This window comes from Phalacrocorax carbo, chromosome 3 (genome assembly GCF_963921805.1).
Source record: "Phalacrocorax carbo chromosome 3, bPhaCar2.1, whole genome shotgun sequence".
Lineage (NCBI taxonomy): Eukaryota > Metazoa > Chordata > Aves > Suliformes > Phalacrocoracidae > Phalacrocorax > Phalacrocorax carbo.
This window is the reverse complement of record NC_087515.1, coordinates 78,443,930-78,466,922: the sequence shown is the minus strand read 5'-3', so window position 1 is coordinate 78,466,922 and position 22,993 is coordinate 78,443,930. Positions and strand designations below refer to the sequence as shown.

At 42.9% G+C, this 22,993-nt stretch overlaps 2 protein-coding genes across 6 annotated transcripts in view; both read right to left on the bottom strand.

Annotated features, from left to right (window-relative positions):
• Positions 1–6,940: 6,940 nt before the first annotated feature.
• On the bottom strand, positions 6,941–18,434 carry ZBTB24 (zinc finger and BTB domain containing 24). 5 transcript variants are annotated; one of them, XM_064447480.1, is made up of 7 exons: positions 18,351–18,434; positions 15,477–16,476; positions 14,913–15,080; positions 14,679–14,762; positions 13,885–13,968; positions 11,578–11,659; positions 6,941–9,162 (listed from the first exon to the last, which is right to left on the bottom strand). In XM_064447480.1, the coding sequence occupies exons 2-7, from the start codon at positions 16,447–16,449 to the stop codon at positions 8,352–8,354; spliced, it is 2,202 nt and encodes a 733-aa protein (XP_064303550.1). In that variant the 5' UTR covers positions 16,450–16,476; positions 18,351–18,434; the 3' UTR covers positions 6,941–8,351. The 5 variants fall into 5 exon arrangements, 4 of the variants coding, with proteins under 4 accessions (XP_064303550.1, XP_064303551.1, XP_064303553.1 ...); XM_064447481.1 differs by lacking the exon at positions 18,351–18,434 and adding an exon at positions 18,199–18,324; XM_064447482.1 differs by lacking the exon at positions 6,941–9,162 and adding an exon at positions 9,170–10,257.
• A 243-nt stretch (positions 18,435–18,677) lies between these two features.
• The window catches only part of AK9 (adenylate kinase 9), a 70,162-nt gene continuing 65,846 nt past the window's right edge, over positions 18,678–22,993 (bottom strand). Inside the window, exons 34-37 of the mRNA XM_064447478.1 lie at positions 22,716–22,814; positions 22,532–22,634; positions 21,862–21,976; positions 18,678–18,880 (exon numbers count right to left, since the gene is read on the bottom strand). Of these exons, the coding sequence (XP_064303548.1) occupies positions 18,678–18,880; positions 21,862–21,976; positions 22,532–22,634; positions 22,716–22,814 (520 nt within the window). The remainder of the gene's footprint in view (positions 18,881–21,861; positions 21,977–22,531; positions 22,635–22,715; positions 22,815–22,993) is intronic.

Genomic DNA, 22,993 nt, shown 5'->3' with positions numbered 1-22,993 from the left:
TTTACACCCAGCTACTGGGTGGCAGCAGGCAAGGCGAGGTGTGACTGTAGCTAACTGCAGCAAGCAGCGTGTGCAACTGCAGCTACGTTTTGTAGGCTGTGACTGAGCGATGCAAAGGAAAGCCCTTTCCTTCCTCCTCCTGAGGGCCGGCATGATGACTGCCAGAGCCTCTGCAGGCTGTGACAAACAGAACCTAATTTTAGTAGCCAGACCATATGGCTTCTGCTATAGCCAAAAAAAGTCTACAGCAGCCTTATATAAATCCTAGAAGAGAAGCAGCATAGCCAGAGTCAAACATAAAATCAGTAACACTTCAGAAAATATTCTCTTCACTACCTATTTTTCTCTACATCCATATTTTTAGCTTCATACAGATTAATAGAGCTGCAGTTTATTTGGACTTTTAAAATACCTCTTTCCTCCTTTTTTTACTACAGAACATAAGTATTAAAACCAGAGCAATCCACTGCATATTCTTTTCAAACAGATTGATATGTGTGTTTGCTAAGTGTGCTTCAATTTACACACAAATTCTGTTCCTGAAATTTAATTCTGCACAAAGATATGACTGGCTCCCGTTATTCCTTTTTCTTTAAAAAAAAATATTTAGTTGGGGTTTTTTTACTGATAAATTCTAGGCATGGAAATTCTTACTGTCATTGTGGGCATTAAGAAAGGGAATTAAGTATAAACATGTGGCTAATAGTCAACTAACAAAGTCAAGAAGAAAAGCAACCATCAGCCACACAAGCATAATATTATTAGCTGTACAGAAAAGCAACAATTAGCCAAACAAGCTTAAGATTATTAGCCAACAAGCTAGTAATATCACTAGCTGTACAGGACTGTTTTCTGCAAATTTATGATGAGCTTTCTTAAAAAAAAAGAGCAAGCCAAAAGCCACTGATCACTTGCTGTCTCTATCCATTCTGGGTTTTATTTCTCCCTTTCTCTTTGCATCACTTTGTAATTCAGGTACATTAAAATCTATTTGACAGGTTACCAATTATCAGACTTACATATATCAAAATCTTAAACCCGATGATTATTATTCATGTCATCCTCTTTCAGGTACCTGTTTATGACAATATGATGTCATTCTGCAAGCTTATTCATATTTCCTAGGTGAGCATAAATGTTTTGCTGGTGTTAAGAGTTAGACAGGAGTTTGCCGGTACTGCTGTGCTCCGCCAGCTGCAGCAGATGTGCCGTCCTGCATTCAGTTCAGAGAGAGTGACCGTCAGGAAAAGTATGGAAAGCACAAGATGTTGTACAGCACTTTTAAACAAGGATACAGAAACACATTCAAAGGCCGTGCAGTTAATGTTCTTGGAAACGTGAAGCCCTTTGAAACGTGTGCATGCGCCCTGACACGAGACCCAAGGGTTTCGCTTCTATGGGGTTGTCAGAGGGTTTCCTTGTACCAAACCTCTCCACCTGCTGCGGCTGTGGCTGTTTCAGCTCCTTTTAGTCCAAGATAGCATCTGAAAGAGACTGAGAAAGAGAACAGAAAGGCAGATTGGCTTAATTAAACCCAGCATTTGAGAGAGAGCCCCCATGTGAAGGTGCTTTGGCAGGAGAGCTGATAGGGACCACCCAGTGACATTTTGGTGAAGGGTGAGTCAAATGACTACAGCACCACCCTGCTGAAAGCTGCGTAAAGCATAATGCCGTGCTTGTTGAAGACACAAATGCCAAATAAGTTCACAGCAAATACCTGGAAAGGAAACATTGCACAGCTTATCTGCTGAAGCTGCTGAACCACAACAGTGTGCTGTGGTGACCTGGGGGAGGGCCACCGCTGCTGTTTCGCTCCACGTCCTTGGCTGCCACAAGTCCTTTCTGACAGATAATATGCGGCTGTTAGATTGCCGAGCAGTCAAAGCAAACAATGCAGGAGACTTCAAAAAAGGGTCTTCCTACTGCCAGGGAATGAAGGACAGATTCAGCTCCAGAAAGAAGGAAGACCTCCATATAGTTAATCTTCCAGGTGGAAGGCAGAAACTGACATTACTTTATCAAGAAATTTAAGGCAAAGCCAGAGAGTAACCTGGTTGTGAACCTGGCAATATACTATCGGTGCTGCCCACCACAACCTGACATTCTCCAGGGGACTGCTGTAATAGCCACAAAGCATGCTGCCTTCAAGGGCAGGGAGGACCCAGTGGTTTGGAGGAAAGACCCATGCCCACATCTGAGACTCGGTCCCCTTCAGGAATGCACAGGCACTGGGCTACAGTTGCCATTGTTAGAAAAACTTGCAGGACAGAGAGTGGGGAGTTGCTGACTAAAGCAAAGCTCTGCATCCTGCTATTACAAAGGTACATCCAATTAGGTAGGATTAAAATATTAGCCAGAAATGAGTGGTAAGCATACTGCAGTGATGGTGGTAGTTCACCTAGAGTATGCCTGGATGGTTTCTTCCATTTAGAAGAATTGCTTGGGCCAGAGAGGAACAGTGGTCCATTTGTTGCTCACCATGTTTTATGGAGGATCTGAAAAGGGATAGAGGATATAGGACTGTCGTAGCTCACAGGACTGTAGGTCTGCAAGAAGCAGACTCTTTAATGCCTCTAACAAATAGATAAAAGAGGTCCTGAAACCATATCTGTGGCAAATACAGCATTGCCAGTTCCTTCTCCACTCTTAAAGAGAACCTGCAATACCAGTAGGATTGGGAAAAGGCCTGCACAGATGGACTTCTGACCATGGGAACCTGGGTTCCCATGGACACACCCTTGACTGCCGCCCGGACTCCGGCGCACACCTACTTTGCAAACTGGTCTCCTCCCAGCCACTCCCAAATCGGGCTCAGCTTCTCCTGGATGTGGACACTTACACAGTCAATGGGAAGGTCTGCTGCAGAGATGGAAGACATGGGGAGGCAGAAAAATGGAACGGGCTGCTATGCTTACGTGGACGTTGGGCAATGATTAGGAATGAATCCCATGCTAGCCTTCATGTAAGATGAAGTGGGAGAAGACTAAAAAAAACCCCAGCACACTAGAATAGGACTAGGATAGGACATCCTAGTGTGCACACATAGACATCCTAGATAGCACACATGGTGGGATGGCGCGCGCAACTGGAGTGCTGCAGTGGATGGCTATAAACTCTTCAGGAGGGATAGGCAAGGGGAGAGAGGTGATGGGGTAGCCCTGTGTGTTAGGGAGTGTTTTGACTGTCTAGAGCTTAATGATGGTGACAATAGGGTTGTGTGTTTATGGGTAAGAATCATGGGGAAGGCCAACAAGGCAGATATCATGGTGGGAGTCTGTTATAGACCACCCAACCAGGATGAAGAGGCAGACAAAATAATCTATAAGCAGCTGGGAAAAGTCTCGCAATCGCTAGCTCTTGTTCTCGTGGGTGGTGACTGGAGTTAAATCCAGCTGGCAGCTGGTCACAAGTGGTGTTCCTCAGGGCTTTGTATTGGGGCCAGTTCTGTTTAATATCCTTATCAATGACCTGGACGAGGGGATCAAGTGCACCCTCAGTAAGTTTGCAGAAGACACCAAGTTGGCCAGGAGTGTTGATCTGCTTCAGGGAAGGAAGGCTCTGCAGAGGGACCTGGACAGGCCGGGTCGATGGGCTGAAGCCAATTGTATGAGGTTTAACAAGGCCAAGTGTTGGGTTCTGCACTTGGGTCACAACAGCCCCATGCAATGCTACAGGCCTGGGGAAGAGTGGCTGGAGAGCTGCCCAGTGGAAGAGGACTTGGGGGTGCTGGCTGACAGCCAGCTGAACATGAGCCAGCAGTGTGCCCAGGTAGCCAAGAACACCAACAGCATCCTGGCTTGTATCAGGAATAGTGTGGCCAGCAGGAGCAGGGCAGTGATCGTGCCCCTGTACTCGGCACTGGTGAGGCCGCACCTTGAGTACTGTGCTCAGTTTTGTCCCTCACTACAAGATGGACATTGAGGTGCTGGAGCACGTCCAGAGAAGGGCAATGAAGTTGGTGAAGGGTCTGGAGAGCAAGTCTTATGAGGAGCGGCTGAGGGAACTGGAGTTATTTAGTCTGGTGAAGAGGAGGCTGAGGGGAGACCTTATTGCTCTCTACAACTACTGGAAAGGAGGTTGTAGCGAGGTGGGTGTCACTCCCTTCTCCCAGGTAACAAGTGATAGGATGAGAGGAAATTGCCTCAAGTTGTGCCAGGGGAGGTTTACATTGGGTACCAGGAAAAATCTCTTCACCAGAATGGTTGTCAAGCTCTGGAACAGGCTGCTCAGGGAAGTGGCTGAGTCACCATCCCTGGAGGTATTTAAAAAATGTGTAGATGTGGTGCTCAGGGACATGGTTTAGTGGTGGACTTGGCAGTGTTAGGTTTACAGTTGGACTTGATGATCTCGAAGGTCTTTTCCAACCTAAATGATTCTAGGATAGGTTTTAGCAAACACCAGCCATGAACTCGATCATGATGACTATCCAGCTAAGACAGTAAAACAAGTATTTTACAAACAAAGAGATGCAAGCAAAACTCTACTGAATCATAGCAAGATTGATGCCAGGCTGAAAACCCCTAACTTAACCTGTGAAAAAGCATTCTGTTTGTAAGAGTTCATGGTGAAGCAGTGACATCCTCTTCCCCTTAGACACTAGGAGGTAATTGCTGTAAAACCCATAGTAGTACTTTTTAGTCCCTCTGAACAGAAAAGAGAACAGAAAGAAGTATTAAAAAACCCCCAGCCTTGCAAAGTAACACGTTAGGATGAAGCTTCTCCTACTGGCAGGATAACTTGCTTCCACATCTCTTATGAAATAATCTGATATTCATATATCAAAAACATGATGCTGGACTGCAGGGCCCACTGGTCTAATCCATGCTGCCAGCATCTCGGCTTCCATGCACAGAACAGCAAACTCCCTTAAGCCGAGGTCAAGAAATGCTATTTACAGCTAAACCACGAATGTAACTGGCAAGCAGGTAAGCGTACACACAGTAGTCAAACACACGTGGAACACAGCATGTTTGCTCTACCCCTCTGGATTCTGTTTCAACTTTCCCCTGGAGAATCAGCCCAAACCTTGACAAAAAAGCCAAAATTTCATCGACTTGCATTTGAAAAAAGAATAGTAAAGTGCTTTTAGAGTCCAACTACACAGCGTAACTTACAAATGGAGTAGAAGAAACACGCAATGTGTTAATTGCTCACAAAAATGGATCTTTCTGTAGTCTACTTATTTTCCTGCATTTATGTCTAAAATCCTAACCTCATTTTAACATAGTAAGCAGTGAGATGGATTTCCTAAGAAGATTACCCTATGTGCGAAAGTGAGCAGTTAAGATGTTTACTGGCTAAAGGAGTAAAGATATTTAGAGACCTGCTTCCAGTTGTAGTTTTTAAGGCATGCATTTTTTTTTTTGCTATGTAGTTCTTAGTGGCAGCTGGATTAAACAGCAAAGCTGAAGGGGTTTCCTTTCAAATTCAAAGCAATCCTAGGCTTCAGTTGCAGCTGTAAAAATGTACACACAGAAGAAGGATTTATTTTCATCTTTAATAGAAATGCATTCACTAGAAAAGAAGCAAATGGTGTCAAAAAAGCAGCATTTGCAGTAGGAGAAACCACACGAGCTTCTCAAGTGCAAGCTACAATGTGTGCCGAAGGCTGAAGCAACGCAGGGTGCAAGATGAGTCACTGCTGCCCTGTTTCACAGAAGCTCGCTTCTTCGCTCATGATTTGGTAGAAAAGCATAAGAAAATTCTAAAACCAAAACTTTGTTTTAGTTAAAGCATCAAGCAATGACTATGCGATAGTGGCTCAAGCATAATTGTAGCATCATACTTAATCCTGCAAGAACTTCATAATCAACAAATCAAAGTTCAAAAAAAGGAAAGTATTGCAGTTATTTTACTGGTAGTCTTCAAATGTAGCTTGTACCCAGCTTTTATGCATTTCAGGATTCATAAGTACGTGGCAGATAAGGAACTCAGTGCAAGCTCCTGTAAACTTAGGACCAGACAGTATTATGGCTGCACATTACAGTATTTTAGATAAAATCAAAGTTGTTTCGAGGTTTCATTCTTATTTATCATAAACTTAAACAATTAATCAGTAATATTATTGTAGATGTCGTAACAATTTCACTTGTACTTTTTCATCTGTTCTTGCAGCATCAAGACTTCAAGCTTCTGAAGTTCAACTGCAGAATATGCTGGTTCTTTTTGGTGGCAGAAGTATATAAACTGTAATTCTCCTTGCCAAGAGGAAAAAAAAAAACAAAACATGAAAAGCCTAGAGTTTTGCTGTGGGGCATTTTTTTTGCATTGATTTATTCCCACTGCCTGCCCTTTTCACACGTGATCCATTTATATTAAAAAAACACCACCTAGTACTTTGACAAAATGGAGATACTTACTCAAACTCCAGAAGCACACAGTCAGGAGCCAGCTGAGCAGTCTAGACTTGAGCAAGGAACGCCATGCAGAATTTGGGCAGAATCGCCATACTGGACTGAGGGCAGCAGAAGGCTGCCAAGGCGATTAAAGACGGAAAAGGCTGGGAGCGCTGGGTTTGTTCAGGCCTTAAGAGGAGAAGGCTTTGGGAGGACCTTACTGGTCTCTTCAGCTACCTAACCAGAGGGTGTAGAGAAGACAGGGCCAGGCGCTTCTTGGAGGCGCAGCGGTAGGACAAGAGGCAGCGAGCACAAGCCAGAACATGGGAAATTCCAATCAAATATAGGAAACATTCGGTTTTTTTACTGCGAATACGGTCAAACACTGGAACTGGAGGCCTAGACAGCGGCTGTGGATCTCCATCGCTGGAAGCATTCAAAACTCAACCAGACAAGAGCGACATGATTTTGGTGCACCTGCTTTGAGGAAGGCAATGGACCAGATGGCCTCTGGAAGTCCCTTCCACCTTAAATTATTCTGTCATTCTGTGCACTGGGCTTTTATGCCAGTGGCTCTCTCTGGGCAGTCACAGAAGCAAAGCATGTACAAACACCTTTTGTTTTACTTTTAAATTCACCTGTTAATTCCTTAATTTTTACATTTTTCATCTGTTAAAACATAAAATACCAATATAAACCACAAGTATAACATTTTAAAACTGATGTGATGATTGAGCACATTGCTTTAAGTACCAGTGGCATTTTATCTGGATTTTAACACACTAGTAGACTATGGGAGATGTTACCAGCAGCCAAACTTGAAATGCAAAGCATGCATTCTGGCATGGCATTTTATTAAGATGTCAAATCTTTTGTGTTAGCAGTCAGTCAGTCATTGAAAACAATCTGTACACATCTAATCTAGTCAGCGAAAATAGCTGTACAATTTCAACATGATATGCCCCATTTATATAGCTCATTATGCTCTGACGTGATTCTATTCATTGTTCAAGTCCCCACAAAACCAATTACCAGCTTTTACATATATTAAAAGTAACATTACATTCTGCTCTCAAAAGTACAAAAAATAACGCTTTAAATATTCACCGGCTCCTAAGCTTAGACTGAGTCCTGTCAGGAAGAGAATTTTGCACTTCAATAGACAGTGCCTTCGACATCAAGAGCTCTTCAAAGTGCTTGGCAGAGCGTGTGAACGCTATCCCCACTTACTAGATGATGAAACTAAGGCACAGAGGTCACCCACCTTGCCCACAGTCACACAGAGAGTGAGTGGTAGAACTAACTGAGCACAATTTGGGCTTTTCAGCTGTCCAGCGTCACCACCACATCTCATACTGCTATTCAAGTGCAATGGTGAATGCATTTCTGAGGAGCAAAACTTGCACACAGCATACAGTAAACGGAAGGGGCGATCCAGGGCCAAAGGCTGCGACAATTTCAACCCAAGCCAAACAAATTTGGTAGTCAATAAATCAAAATGCACTTAAGGGAACGATCACTTAGAAAATTATACATTAACCTGCAGAAAGCTCATTAAACGTAAGACACGTGGTGTTTGCTTTGCAAAAAGTACTGGTTATCTTAAGCTTGACAGTAGTTCAGGTAATGTTGACTTCATCAGAGAAGTTGTACTTTCTGACCAGCAGACATCTTAAGCACTGTTCTTCTACCAGCAAGGTACGCTTCTCTGGAGTCACATGGAAATACAAACAAGGGGCCAAATATCTCCTCAGTAGGGATGGACGTATATGAGGCACAAACCCCCACATTAATCGCTTGTAAGGTATGGACTAAGCGGCAGAGAAATACCAACTTGGAAAAATAAAAGAAGTCTAAAATAAATAAGGTTAAGAAAACTGAAAGCCACCCATCAGAAATCACCAAGAAATGTCTCTTCAGATAGATTATGCTGCAGAAAAGAAAGTGCGATACATGTAATCACTGACTGGATAAGAGGCATGCTATAGCCTAGCCCTCTGATGACAAATAAGCATTTCAGAAAGCCTGTCCTTGAATTGGATGCTCATGAGATGACTCATTTACTGACAGAGACTGCTGATGGGATTCAGACACATGTACAACTTGATTCTGTTCTTCACTGATTTGATGGGAAGGAACCGTATCTTGGCTAGAGTGAGGCCGTTGACTTGATTCCGGCGTCAACTGCACTTGCTGAGCTGGATGTGAAGAACCCGCTAAGTGGATTTCTTCATTTTGTCCTTGATGAGCATGGAGATGCTCAAGTGCTTCCTTGGAAAGAGTGATGACGTGCATTTGTTCAGGCTGGGCAGTCTCTATTTGGTTTGCGATCATATTGATATTTTGGATTTGTTCTGCTTGCTCCTGCTGAGCTGAAAGCAACAAGTTTTGCAGCTGCTGCGGTGGCTGAGCAAGCAGCGTGAGGTTAGCAGCCTGCTCTGTTGTCATATTTGGGGCATTTTCTGCAGTAACAATGCTAATGCCTTGATTATGACTAGGCATGAAGTTTATATTATGTACAGCATCTGTAACCAGCAGCTGAATCTCCTGCCCTCCAGAGGTGGCAAGTTGATACTGCTGCAGCTGAAGAATGTTTCTCACTTCAGAATTAGTGTTGGTGCTTGGAGCAGCGCTGGCTTCCTGAAACTGCTTTTCCTTGCTATGAATTTTCAAATGAGACTTCAGGTTGTCCAGGCGAGCGAACTGCAGACTACATTCTGGGCAGGAGAAAGGCTTTTTGCCTGTGTGCAAGATACAGTGTCTTCTCTTAGCACTGGAATCAGAGAATGATTTTCCACATGTACCACAAGAATATGGCTTTTCTCCTCTGCAAAAGAATGTATTTGATCTCATTAAAATGCAGACAGTGCTACTTTCTGCAGCTTTTTACAGAATAAAAAAATTATTTTGTTTTGCTAAATCATAAATGCTTAAGAATAGTGACATGAAAAATGTTCTCTCTTTGACTTCACAAACTGTACTTTGTTTATTATATACTCAAGAGCTAGAGAGATAACATAACTGCCCTCCTGTCATAATACCAGAGGCACAAATTCTATGCTGCTACACCTTGATAAGAACGCAACAACTTACTTTGCACAGCTGTAAGCACCGACCATTTAAAGAATGTTTATTAAGTGTGGGCTTGGAAACAAAAAGAAGTGTCCAAATCCTAACTTGCTGCCCGACTCAAAGGGACAAGAAATTTTACTGGAAACGTTTTTCTTCTACATAAGGCCCACAACAGTTCTCCAATGATTTAAAATCTTACAAGCCTTTATGCAATATATCACACTGACATGGGTAAAAGATAACTAATGCTATTAAAGAGACATGATAGACTACAGGGAAACAGGACAATGCTCCGATAACCTTGTTACACCATGGCTACTGTTCCGCTGTCAAACAAAAATCCACAGTGAAATTTTCACATAAATAACATAGCAGCAAGTACATTGTCGTTAAACAGACACAATAGACAAAAGAACCACCTTACAATGTCTTGGCACACTAGTATCTAGCAGTGCAGGACTTCCCACTACCAATTATTTCTTTAAGTAGATTAAACAAAAATGTCAATCTTTAACCAACTATGGCCTCCTGGGTCTACTCAAACCCAAAAGGGAAGCACACCAGAAATAGAGAAGTGGAGGATTATCCACCGAGAACTACAAGGGCATAGCCAGAGAGTGCAGAGACGCAGCTAGAAAAGCAAAAGCCCTATTTGGATTGAAACTGGCTGTAGACATAAAAAATAACAAGAAAGGGTTCTTCAGACATATCAACCATAAGGAGAAAAAGGAGGAAAACATAGGCCCACTGTTAAACAGAAAAGGAGAATCAATCACCAACGATGCAGAAAAGGCAGAAGTCCTCAACACCTTCTTCACCTCGGTCTTTGCCAGCACTGTGGGGTCCCAGGCTTTGGGAACAAAATTGGCAATTGAACCAAACACCGACCCACCATCAGTGAAGGAAGAGTTAGTATATGAATTACTACAGGAGCTTGATCCCCACAAATCAATGGGCCCTGACGCCATCCACCCAAGGGTGATGAGAGAGCTGGCTGACATCTTCGCAAGGCCACTCTCCATAATCTTTGAGAAGTCATGGAGAACAGGGGATGTCCCAGAGGACTGGAGGAAGGCAAATGTGACCCCTATCTACAAGAAGGGCTCGAGGGAGGATCCAGTAACTATAGGCCCATCAGCCTTACTTCAATCCCTGGCAAAGTTATGGAACGAATCCTCCTGGGGGCCATCACAAGTCAATTGAAGCACATGATTGGGAAAAGCCAACATGGCTTCACTAAGGGCAGATCGTGCTTGACAAACCTGGTGGCCTTCTATGACAAAGTGACTTGCCTGGTTGACATGGGGCGGGCAGTGGACATTGTTTACCTGGACTTCTCCAAGGCCTTTGATATGGTCCCCACAGCCTCCTCCTGGAGAAATTAATGCGTTATGGCCTAGACAAGTGGTCTGTGCAGTGGGTGGGGAACTGGCTGACAGGCCGCACCCAAAGGGTGGTGGTAAATAGCTCTTTCTCAAACTGGCAACCTGTCACAAGTGGAGTCCCCCAGGGATCAATATTGGGCCCAATGTTATTCAACATCTTCATAAGTGATCTGGATAACGGCATACAGTGTGTACAGTTCTGGTCCCCACTATACAAAAAGGCTGTGGACAGGCTGGAAGGACTCCAGAGAAGGGCCACCAAGATGACCAAAGGCCTGGGAAGCTGCCATATGAGGACAGGCTGGGAGAACTGGGTTTGTTCAGCCTTGAGAAAAGGAGGCTCAGAGGGGATCTCATCACCGTGTACCAGTACTTAAGGGGTAGCTACAAAGAAGATGAAGACTCCCTTTTTACATGGAGTCACATGGAGAGGACAAAGGGGAATGGACACAAATTGCTCTTGGGGAGATTCCGATTGGAAACCAGAGGGAAATTTTTCACAGTGAGGACAGTCAGCTATTGGAATAATCTCCCCAGGGAAGTGGTTGACTCGGCCACATTGGACACCTTCAAGAGTCATCTGGACAGGGTGCTGGGCCATCTTGTTTAGACTCTGCTCTTCCTAGAAAGGTTGGACTAGATGATCCCTGAGGTCCCTTCCAACCTGTGATTCTGTGACTCAAAATGCAAACAAGCCCTGACCATTCCATAATTGAACAAGCACTCCATACAGCTGTCAGGGGTTAGGTTTTCAAAGAATGTAATGAAAATTAGACATACTCTACCTGTGAATTCTAATGTGAGTCTGAAGAGAACTTTTAGCTGTAAATGATTTGCCACAAATTTCACAAGTGAAGGGCTTCTCACCTATAAAAAGAAATTTGACATCACTTTTTATATAGCACTTCCCATCAATATATTAAAAAGTTATATTTTACCATACACAGTGTCACGTGTGTACTATCAAATCCTCACACTTCTGACATGGGTCAGGGCATATATCTGAAACCGAATGAACTCACTAGTTAAATGAGGGTATAGTAGTTTAAATGTGCATCTCTGATGTTTCTCCCCTTGGAAAATAAAGAATTAGGCGATCCAAACCCTCAGAGTAACAAAAAAACCACACCTATGACACAGATGGGGGTGCTTTGTGTGAAACAGACAAGTTTGAAAAAGGCTGACCCTGAACTAGAAGGCATTAACGCTAGGCTCACGTGCAGCACCATGCAGATGAGTAAGCCCGTATTTCCAAATCTGAAAAGTGAATCGATTATCTTGACAAGTTAATCCATTATCTTAACAAGTTGGCTGGCTTCCTATAAGGCTCCATCCTAGGCCTACTATATCCTGGGAATACCAGTCGGTTTCTGGTGAAATAAAATTAAATTATGGTGGCTTGAATAAATTTTGAGTTTGTGGTTGCCTTTTTTTTTTAATTCATATGTCTAATTGAAGCAGAGGAGACAAATTAAAGAACAAAGAGGTTTGCAAGAAACAAAGATACTACCCAACAAAAGCGAATCCTAATTCACACCATATGCTTGTTGCATTGAGCTTCTTTAAGACACCAGACATGAGCATCTGGATCACCAATGTGGCAATTCACACCATCCAAGCACACTGAAACAGGGATGGGGAAGCAGCCACTTTCTGAGGAAGCTTCACATTTAGTAAAGAAGTGCAGCGCTTATCAGCTTTCATATGGCTTCGAAGGGCAGGGGCAAAGTGTGAGAACAAGAAACAAGAAAGGGCCTCTTGTCTAGTTCCAGCCTCCTACTGAAAAGTAGAGTAACTTCCTCAGTAGGCTGTATTCTTATGACATTCTTCTGCCAACGCAGGACAGTCGTATCAATGTTAACATCTGTCCCCAGACTCCTCAGAATCTGACTTCTTGATTTTGAGATGGGACAGATCAATTGTTATTTCTGCATCATTAATACTGGTATTGGGCCCATCTTTTCTGGAAGCAAAATATATTGCAAGCCAGTTTCTGCTAGAACTCATCTTAACTGATCTATTTTTGCAACTTAACCTTGCTACTACGCTTCCTCTTCTCATTTCCCACTACGTTTATACAGCTGTATCAGCTTCAGATACAAAACTGCTGTGCGTGTCAACCAACACTACGTTCTCTGCAACAGAAAATGCAGTATTTGTAAGCATCGCAAGTTCATACTATTATGGACACACCAAAAACTCCCAAAGGCACAAGTTCTGACCTCATCCTATCCCAGGGAATTTAAAGCTGTGTTATTTTCACTGGGAAAGAGAAGGAAACAAATGAGATACATAACTTGATGTCATGCATACTTTACTACCACCGCGGGCAACATACTTAAGAATAATTCGATTTGGGGAAGAAACAATTGCCACGGTTTATAGCTATTTTAAAAGAAAAAATAGGTACAAGTCATCTTATGATGACCCTTCAAAGAAAATTATTTTAAGAAGCTTATGCCTTGTTATCACGAGATGATAGATCAACATTTTTACCCCTGTGGTCCAGCCATTCAAGTATCACCTTGCCCTCTAAATCTCTTAAAACACCTTCTGACACACTTGCATTAAGTCATCCCTCCCAGCCCATCTCCTACTAACATCTGGTTTATTGCAGCATAATAAAAAGGTAAATAGAAGTAATTATTTTTCTGGTCAGCAGCATTTTTCATAAGCACCCATCCCTCACAGGCAGGGGTACCCACCCCATTTAGGACATACACTTTCTGTTACTACCTAGCTCAGTTCAAGCCCCATACATGCTGGACGTGGCTCTCCTGATAAACTGAATTCCCAGTCCAAGATTCTATCGCAGAAGAGCTAGCTGGCATTTTCTGCCACAGGCTTTGTAAGAACGGGGAAAAAAAGCTCTTCCTGTAACAGGCACTGCTTCTGCACTGTTGTAATACAAGCTTTTTTGTGCTCCTGCATTTTTAAGGTCAAATCTCTTCATTAGCAACTCAGGCATCATTATGTACAAGGAGAGCAGAAGTTCGTCCCACAGAGACAAGCATCATTTGCCTGACATTGTTTTGTCTGTGTTACCTGAAGAAAAAACCAAACCCACAACATAACCTGACGGACAATATTACCTGTATGTGTTCTCAGATGTTTCTTTAACTGAGCTGTGTCCATGAATTTGCGACGACACTGGTTACATTCCGGCAGTGAATGGCCTTGCCGCAATAATAAAAAAAGTGTCAGTGCATAAGTGATCCCCTGTATCTCTTCAGTGATCTTTGTTAAAGCACTTTCCTGTAAAATAACCACTTTGATATAATATAGAGATAAACAAAAAGTGATTCACTGCCTCCTCCCTATCTTAACTGCCACAGCCCTATTTCTCTATTTGATACTATCATGGGAGAAGAGGGGCCTGACACCTGCTCCCCCACATATGCACTTTTATCTTGTAGCTTATTAAATTCTGATTTCCCCCCCACCTTTCTGTGTGTGTAGCTTAACCTCTGTCCTGCTCCAGAAGTGAGGAGGACATTTCTTAAAGCTTGCTTGCCATTGCTAGTCCAAAGTAGTGGGAAACTACAAGGCAATCTGCGCAACAGGCAGTGGACACAATTGTTTATACAATTCCTAGCTTCTGTCTAACCCAGACAGCAGGGCTAAAATAATCAAGTTGTATGTCAAATATAGCATAACTAATTTTTAATCATCATAAAAGTCCTTCTCAGTTAAATATTTCTCTAAACATTCTATTTATTATACACCATTTAGTCCCTTTCACCCTATTCATTATTATATCAAGATATCCCACATCAGGGTGGCAGAGGCTAAATACATCACTGAAGAATTTTTAATCTTAGTCAATCTTTATAAGGACTAATCAGCATGTCCTGTGCGCCAGCTCTTCCACCCAAACTTGTTATACCTGTGTGTACTCGATAGTGGCTCTTGAGCTGCCTCTTTTGGCTGAAGTATTTCCCACACTGATCGCACGTAAAAGCCTTCTGCCCTGCAAGGAAAATCAATTATTAAAATGTAAGCCACAGCCAAAGCAAGCATAAAGAAATAAACCAGCACACACGAGAGAGAGCAGAAATACCTTTTTTCAGAAAGACAGACTCTTGGGGAAGAGAGATTACATTTGCCTTGAAATATTTACCTGTATGTAGGCTCATATGCTCCAGAAGAGAATGCTTTGTTGTCAGAGCCTTACTGCAGACGGTGCACGAGTATGGCCGTTCTCCAGTATGCATCCGCTCATGGACTTGAAGAGAATGCTTCTGAGAAAAGCCTTTGCCACACTCGCTGCACTTAAAAGGGCGCTCCCCTAAAAGCAAAAAAGGACATCTTTAACTATAGATGCGTTATTTCTCACTACATATTCTGATAGTGAGATGCACTGCAACGTAGTATGCAGTAAGGCAAATTAAGAGACAAACTTCACATAGCAATAAAATAATTCTTTGAGTGTTGCCGTATAATTTAACGTTTAAACAGAGAAATGATTAAACGGCAAGCAAGGTAAGATGTAGAGGCTACAAGATCTGCTGACAAGGATAAAACAGCGAACGCAGTCTCAGAGACACACCATAATAATTTGGATCAGCATGCTATTTTGGACAGTTGTTGCTGTAGACAACAGCCCACACTTCAACAACTAGGCTCGCAGTTAGCAAGGAGTCACTACACCCCAACCCAAACACAGCAGTCTCCTAATGCCTACCTGTATGACTCCGCTGATGAATAGCTAAGAAGTGATTATACTTAAATACTTTGCCGCAGTCTTTACAGCGAGCTTCAGAACCTGCACGTTTTCTTTTTCCATCGGTTCTCTTTGTGAGCCCTTTTTCATCCTCATCACCGATAAGTTTATAATCTTTTAGTTTAATTGATCTCCTTATTCTACGTTTGCTATAACGGCTCTGAGTGCTCTGTATTCCTTCAGATTTGGGATCGTAATTCTCATCTTTCTCAGCGGACAGATCGACAGCAGCTTCTGACCCACAAGCAGGTTCAGTTTCTTCCGCATCTTTCCTCACCGGAGCCTGTTCGCTGATAACTGTTTCTTCTTCTGCCGTGTCTTTTTTAATAAAATTTTGCTTATTTTGCATGGAGTTGTTCTCTCTCAGCTGCACATCTTCGGCAGAATTTGCGACTGATTTTTCTTCTTGGACATTCCTGACTTTCCTCGGCCGCCCACGTTTTCGCTTTGGTGGATCTTCGTTTTTCTTGTCACTTGCAATAACGGCTAGAGAGGCTCCACTGTTTGCTGGAGCTGGTAACACATTACTTGGGCTACGGCTGGCCTGATAATCTGTACAGGCCCACACCAAGTCATTCACTTTCAGCAGCTGCGCGGTAGCCAGAATTTGTTCCGTGCTTTTTTCACTGGCACGGAGGCAACCTGTGTAGATAAATTCTAGCAGTGCTCCAAAGGTGTCTGCAACCATTCCTTCCAACATGTAAATTGACTGCCCTATTTCACCCTCGTCTACAAACATCATTGAGAAGTATTCACTGCTGGCAGCAAGCAACGCTTTATGGGCTCTGAATTGCACATTCTCCACTATTAGGGTAATGTCACAAAGAAAATCCTTTTTCCTTTGTTCTTCAAAATTAGCTAGAATGGTATCTTTGTGAGCTTTGGAGTGGATGACAACCAGTTTCTCGAAAGCGTCAGGAGCCGTTTCTGCCATTTTTATTGCACATACAAAAGAAGGTGCCTACAAGAACAGAATAGCTTTAATTAAGAACTGTTGTAGGATTCTGCATTATAACACATGAAATACCATTTGGTTTAACAGTAAATAGGCTTCAACAGTTTCTAAAGCAATTCTGAAGCCTCTGAGCTTTCTTTGAAAAAAAAATAAAAATCAGCTCTCTTGCTGACACAGACTGCCTTCAAAAAGTGTTTTTAAATCCTAAGAAATGGCTACAGATAGTTTCTTCTGAGATGAGAATTACTGCCTGTTATTTCATTTGTTTATCTCTGATGTACTGTGAACTGTACAGCGTCTGAAAAAAATGGCTATCCCTTTTGAAAACTCCTTTCACAAGTAAAACAATCGAGCAAAGAGAACTCTTTGTTCTCAGCTCCGAAGTGGAAACAAATAATAATAATAAAAAACGTCAACCGCAGCTTCGTCCCTGCAGATGCCACATTTCACATTATTCAGGGTCACGGCTATGAAATCCCGAAATCAACGACAAAACTTCACTGGCATCAGTGTGGCAGGACCCCAGGCCTTCTTTCATCCTCTTCTATCCTTCTGAAAATTTATTTCGGAACACCCACCTGCTAAGCTTCAGCCTATGGGGGTGGGCAATAACAGCAGAAAACCAGCAGCTTCTTCTAAGAGCTCTGTCTAAAATAGGGTTAACTATGCTAACGGTTAACCACCAATCTCGCCTGCTAAGCTTCTTCAATTGTAAATATGCAAAAATTACAAACAAGCAAGCAAGATATAATCCAGCAATTTCAGAAGAATCCACCAAAAAACACTACTGATATGGAACACTTCCATAATACTGCAAGAGATGTGCCAAAAATGTTCATTCAGCTGAGCCAAACGTGAAACAGATTAGCTACCTGCCATCTTAGAATATAAGCTGTCATTTTAAACACAAACACATATTTAAATGTAACAACCAGTGAGCATGCCAGCTCTGATCACTGAAGGAATGCTGCAAGAAGCAACACAGACTACATACAGGTGACACCTAACTGCTACTGAGGTGGCCAACAAGTGATTCTGTAGCCCTATTTGGCCACCAAACAGTTCAAGCCAGAGCCAAGCTGTGCATATGTGACAGGACGAGGGGTAACGGTTTTAAATTAAAGGTGGGTAGATTTAGACTGAATATAAGGAAAAGATCTTTTACAATGAGGGCGGTGAAACACTGGCACAGGTTGCCCAGAGAGGCTGCGGATGCTCCATCCCTGGAAACATCCATGGTCAGGCTGGACGGGGCTCTGAGCAACCTCACCTAGCTGAAGATGTCCCTGCTCACTGCAGGGGGGTTGGACTGGATGGCCTCTAAAGGTCCTTCAAGCCAAACCATTCTGTGATTCTATGACATGGGAACATTAATTTCTGTAGGATGCGAGCCTGATGCCGCTGGAGCCCCCTAAAGCAGGGCCGTAGGTCCGGCCCAGCCCCGCCTAGGGGAGCTCCTGAAGAGCTGCCGCCAACTCCGCCTGCAGGCATTCCCCAGCACCCACGCGTGCCTCACGCGGGGGAGCGGCCGTTCTGGGGGCTTTGATCACAGGAAGGACTTCGGCATTCCGTCACGAGGTGACACCGTTACTGTCTGACTGCAAAATCCCAACCAGCGCGTTCACCTAAAAGAAGTGACGGCAGTGGCGCCAGAGCGAGCCCTGCTGCTGGCCTGGGGGGGTCACGGGCAGCGCGCGCGTTTTGGGGGGGTGGGGTGGGGTGTGTGACCTGAGTGAGGGAGCGCGGCCGCGCGCTCCTCCCCGACGCAAGCACCGGCGGCAGGCCCCGCGCCAGCCCCCGGCCCGGGCGCCGCCCGCCCCCGGGGCCCCAGCGGCGGCTGCGGGGGTGGGGGGGGTCTCCCAGCGGCGCCCGGCACTCACCGCTCCTCTGCGGAACCGCCGCCGCCACTTCCGGCCCGGGCGGCAGCGCCGCGCCTTGCGTCCTACTAGCACGTAATACGTGATAGTAATACGTAACTCACGACGCGGCGGCGAGCGCCGCCTTCCGTCCCCGCCGCCCCGCCCCGCGTGTTCCGGGAGGCGTGGGCTGCCGTAATAAGCGTTAAACGAGACGTGACTTCAAAACAACAGATTTTTAATTTTAAGATTTGGTGTCTAAGGAACTGGTCCTAGAGAGGGTGACGTTGTTCCCCGGCGGCGTTGCAGCAGCGCGAGCGGCTGATGGCGGAGGGTGGGGAGGAGCAGGCGCTACACAAAGCTGGGGCCGGCGTCCTTCAGGGAGAGAAAAGTTTGCAGCCTGCAGTCGAAGCCAAGGGGCCTGCGGGGCAGCTCCCTGTAGGGGCCCGCCATGGCTGCCCCCAGGTAGGGGACGAGCTGGCAGTGCTCCATGAACTGCGCCAGCTTCCTCCGGTACGTCTGCCGCGCCGCCTCCGAGCTCCTGGGGTTGTGCGCTGCAAAAAGTTAAGTGGTGGCTTAGTGTCTTCTGCTAACTTTGTGGAATTCCATTACAGAAATATTAAAAGGGATCAAGTCCACACCTGATGTTTTTATCCTCGGTGTTGATAAAGCTGGCGTGGGCCGTGCCCCTTGGTACCAAACCAATAGAAAAATCGAGTCTGTATTTCAGAAGTTCCTAACTCCAAAAGGGTAATGATCATCAGAAAGATCAAGGCTTTTGTAAACAAATAACAAACATACGCCGCGAGGGGCTGGTGATACTCAAGGCAATGACAGATTTGGATAACGTGGCACACACCTGGAAATGGCGCTGCATAGGGTTAGCCCAGGCGCGGTGTGGCTGGCACTGGCCACACCTTGGCATGACTGTTCAGTGACCTAAATGCTTTGCCCATAAAAAAACTGAGAGCTGACTGATACTTCAGAGGAGGAAGGAAACATAAAGGCCAAGAAGTTTACAATGAAGATAATATTGTTTCTTTTAATTCATACCTAAGCTGTATTTTGGTGTACATTAGTATTGAGTGCCAATCCTCAGAGTTTTTTTTATTATTTTAATTGTTACACTGAGGTAAAGGGGAAGGAATGATTTAAGGCAGCCAAATCCTAACCATTTTTTCCTGTAAGTGGTACTTATATCTCATTACAAAAACTGGACACCATGAAGGACTATGCTATGAGACACTTCAGCCCACTAGCTTTAAATTGTAGGCAACTGAATTTCACAGCTTCGGAGTGATTTTTCAAGGATAGCTGTATGTAGAGCTCTTACAGGAGTCAAGTTTGAAGGGCAGTAAATCACTCCAGTGATGTATGGTTTCCTACTCTTTCTTTTTTTTTCCCCAGGAGAAAAATCTCTCTGCATTTATGACTGATCACCTGTACCTTCTCTTCTCAGATGCTGAAAGCAATTCAGTATGGTTAGAAAAGCTGCAGGAGCAACTAAACCACTCCTCCTTGTCTCCTATTTAAACGTGAGATTAGAGAGTGACATAAGTTGAAGATGAGAAAGTCTTACTTCACATAGAAATAGGATGTAAAAAATCTCCAAGGGACCAGAACGTGAAGCACTTTGGTCAAGTTTTTGACCAGTGACGATGTGCTTACTCTGAAGAGACACACAATATTAAATAATGCTATATTTGCCAAGGAGATTTTTCAGTGTACTAGAATGCTGTATCTTAAAGTTGGAAGCGGTTCTCGCCAATGTTAGAAGAAGATAACTTGTTTTCCTGGATTCCTATGGGCCACTGTTTGTCACTGCATGAGGAGAAGAGATTTGTGCACTTGCATAACCTTTCCGTTTCATCATCCAGTGCTGATAATGATTTAATGATGCAATATATAAGCAAAGCTTTCCTAGCATGGACATTGTTATGTTAGCAAAGCTGTGCTAACAATAAATGAAAACAGTCTTTGTGGAGGAAACAAAACTACAGTATAAAAGATATTTTGCTGGCTTAAGTACTGTACATTTTTACAGGGGCTTATCGTGTGCCTACACTGTTCAGTGGTCTTCGTTAACGAAGCTTTGCTAGCAAAAATCTGTGATAGTCCAAGAAAATTCTGGAGGGCTTTGGAGGCTGCATGAGGAAACACAGGATGTGAAGAACTTTAGACAAATAGTAAAGATTGCTATTATCTAAAAGAATAAGTAAAACTTTGAAATAACAAAAGGCAAGGTAAAGTGCACCCAGTGAACAGGCTGTCTTATGAAGGGCAAAACTGGTGGGTTGAAGAAGTGGCAGTCTTGCTCCAGAAATCCCCAGCAGTACTGGAAACCAGACCACAGCTACAGCAGACATGCAAACTAGGCTGTTGAAATCCTGAAAGCTGGCACTGTTTAGGCTGATCGCAACCTATTAAAGATTATCAGCTGCGGCTGCTATCTTGGACTGCAAAGAACCCAAACAGGCAAAAATTCTAAAAAATAGCAAATATGAACACAGGAGACAAAGCTTGAGCGACTTTCTTCAGTGAAGTAGTAGTGCTAACCTCTGGTAGTCCCATGAGATGTTTTACTTCATCATTACTTTGTGGGCTGAGTACAAGCCACCTAATTTTATTTGTGGACTGTTTATCTTTGTTACGGAAAAGTGGTTGATTAGACTGTCAATTAAATAAGGAAAGAAGTTAAAAATAATCGACATACCGACACTCCAAATCACAGTAATATTCAGATCTTCCCAGATAATTTCACAAATAAGCAGACTGATAAATAACATTTCATTCCTCTGTGCTAAAAACTTAAAAATCTAATTTAGTCTGCAGGGATAGCTATTCTTTCGTACTGTGTAATCTAAGTGTATTGGTGCTGAGCCCATGCAAAAGAAGGGCTTTTTTTGAAAATGACAGCTGGTCTATGTGCACTTAAGCTGCTTCTCAACACAATTAGACCCCTCATTTACATATTTAGCCCATGCATTTTTGGAGATGTGTATGATCAGAAAGTTGTCTTCAATTTGTCTTCAAGGCAAGGTTTGTTAAGTTTTATTTGACCACCTGATACAGTTGAAAAAAGGCAAGCATTCAGGCACCTAAACAATTCCTCAGATAGTATTTCAGCAGCCTTTTACTACAGTAATTTTAGTCAATTTTTAGGACGATTCAGCTTGTCTATGACTAGTTTAAAATGTAGTACCACCTAGATTGTAACATTTTACTTTCTGTTTAAAAACTCCAGCAATGCATTTTGGAAATGTTTTCAAGGCCATCACGTTGTTGGTGATAAAATGTCATTAAAGTCTCATGATTTGTGAGAGATCACTTACCTATCTACCTATCCTATTAACCTTATTTTCTTCCCTGGTCCTTACACACCTCCAATAAACTTGGTAGTGTGGACTTAAATCAGTATGCAATTGTATTTTCCTAAGTTGGACATAAGAAAACTACACAGATTGGTTATCAGTGTTGTATCAGATGATTTACTGCACTTATATAATTCATTATAGCATAGTATTATATAAGCTACCTTTTAAATGGCAGGCGATGAACAGCAGAGCAGTTTTTTTTACACTTAGGAATGGAAACTTTGGCTTTAAGCAGCCTACTTCATTCAGAGCTTTTATTAGAGAAGTTGCTACGCCCTAAACGAAGAAAACAGTTTTAGAAGACCATTACAGAAATCTAGAACAAAAATATACTCAAAGCCTGATCCTGTTCTCATGGATATCTAACAATATAGGATGATATCTAAGTTGGTGAATTGTACAAGATAGTAAATAGTATAAAATAGGGAGGGGAGTGACCATGAATCATTTTTAATTTCATATTCATGTCTCAAATTGTAACCAACTATCCTTAAGTGATTCCAGATAGGCTTGTGTCTATCCTGGTGTTAAAAATCAAAGCAAATTAAATATTACAAGATATGATAAAGAAGTCAGAAAATCCGTCATACAAGACTGCAGTTTATTATTCCCTTCTGATGGCCTTACTTGTATTTTTTCCATTAAAGCTACAAATATCTATTATTTTAAAGCTTTTTAAAAATTCCTCTCAATTGTAACTGCACAATTTTCAGTTTAATATAATACCATTAATAAGCATAAGACTCATATTGCATTAGAAATGAAATAAACTGTGTGGGATATACTATACATTGCAAAATCATGTTTTAAAATAGAAAAGCAAAAACTGGCCTGTTCAAGGTATCCAGCCAAAGGAAGTGCAGTGAGTGGTATTGGCTCCTTTACTGGAGGGAGTTTACGTGGAAGCTTCAGATTCCAGTACTTTTCTGGTAATCTAACCAAATAAAAAGTAACCATGTTTAATATGTATAAACGGTGACATGATTAAAAATTAAACCACAGTTAGTATATTCACCTCATAAACTTCAGAAGCTTTTCTTCACTTTCAAAAATATATACCTTATCTTGGTATTTTGCTGCATACTCAATGTTGCCAGGCACCAGAGCTTCATATCTGAAGAGACAGAGCAAGAAAGACTATTGACTGACAAGAAATGTAAAACATCATTTGTGTGGTGTAAATTCATGAGCTACTGAGAGCCTTCTGGTAACTCAGCAAGTATAGGATCTACAAAAAAGTAGCAGCTGGATCATCCAAGTTTCTACCACATGACTGACAGTTATAGGGCTCAA

What these genes read in the sequence shown, in the direction of transcription:
- ZBTB24 (XM_064447480.1), bottom strand. Translation starts at nt 16,449, where the DNA reads ATGGCAGAAACGGCTCCTGACGCTTTCGAGAAACTGGTTGTCATCCAC. An exon ending in TCATCAGCGGAGTCATACAG is followed by an intron (nt 15,081 to 15,476) that starts GTAGGCATTAGG and finishes TTTTGCTTTTAG; the next exon opens with GGGAGCGCCCTTTTAAGTGC. An exon ending in CCACTATCGAGTACACACAG is followed by an intron (nt 13,969 to 14,678) that starts GTATAACAAGTT and finishes TATTGCGGCAAG; the next exon opens with GCCATTCACTGCCGGAATGT.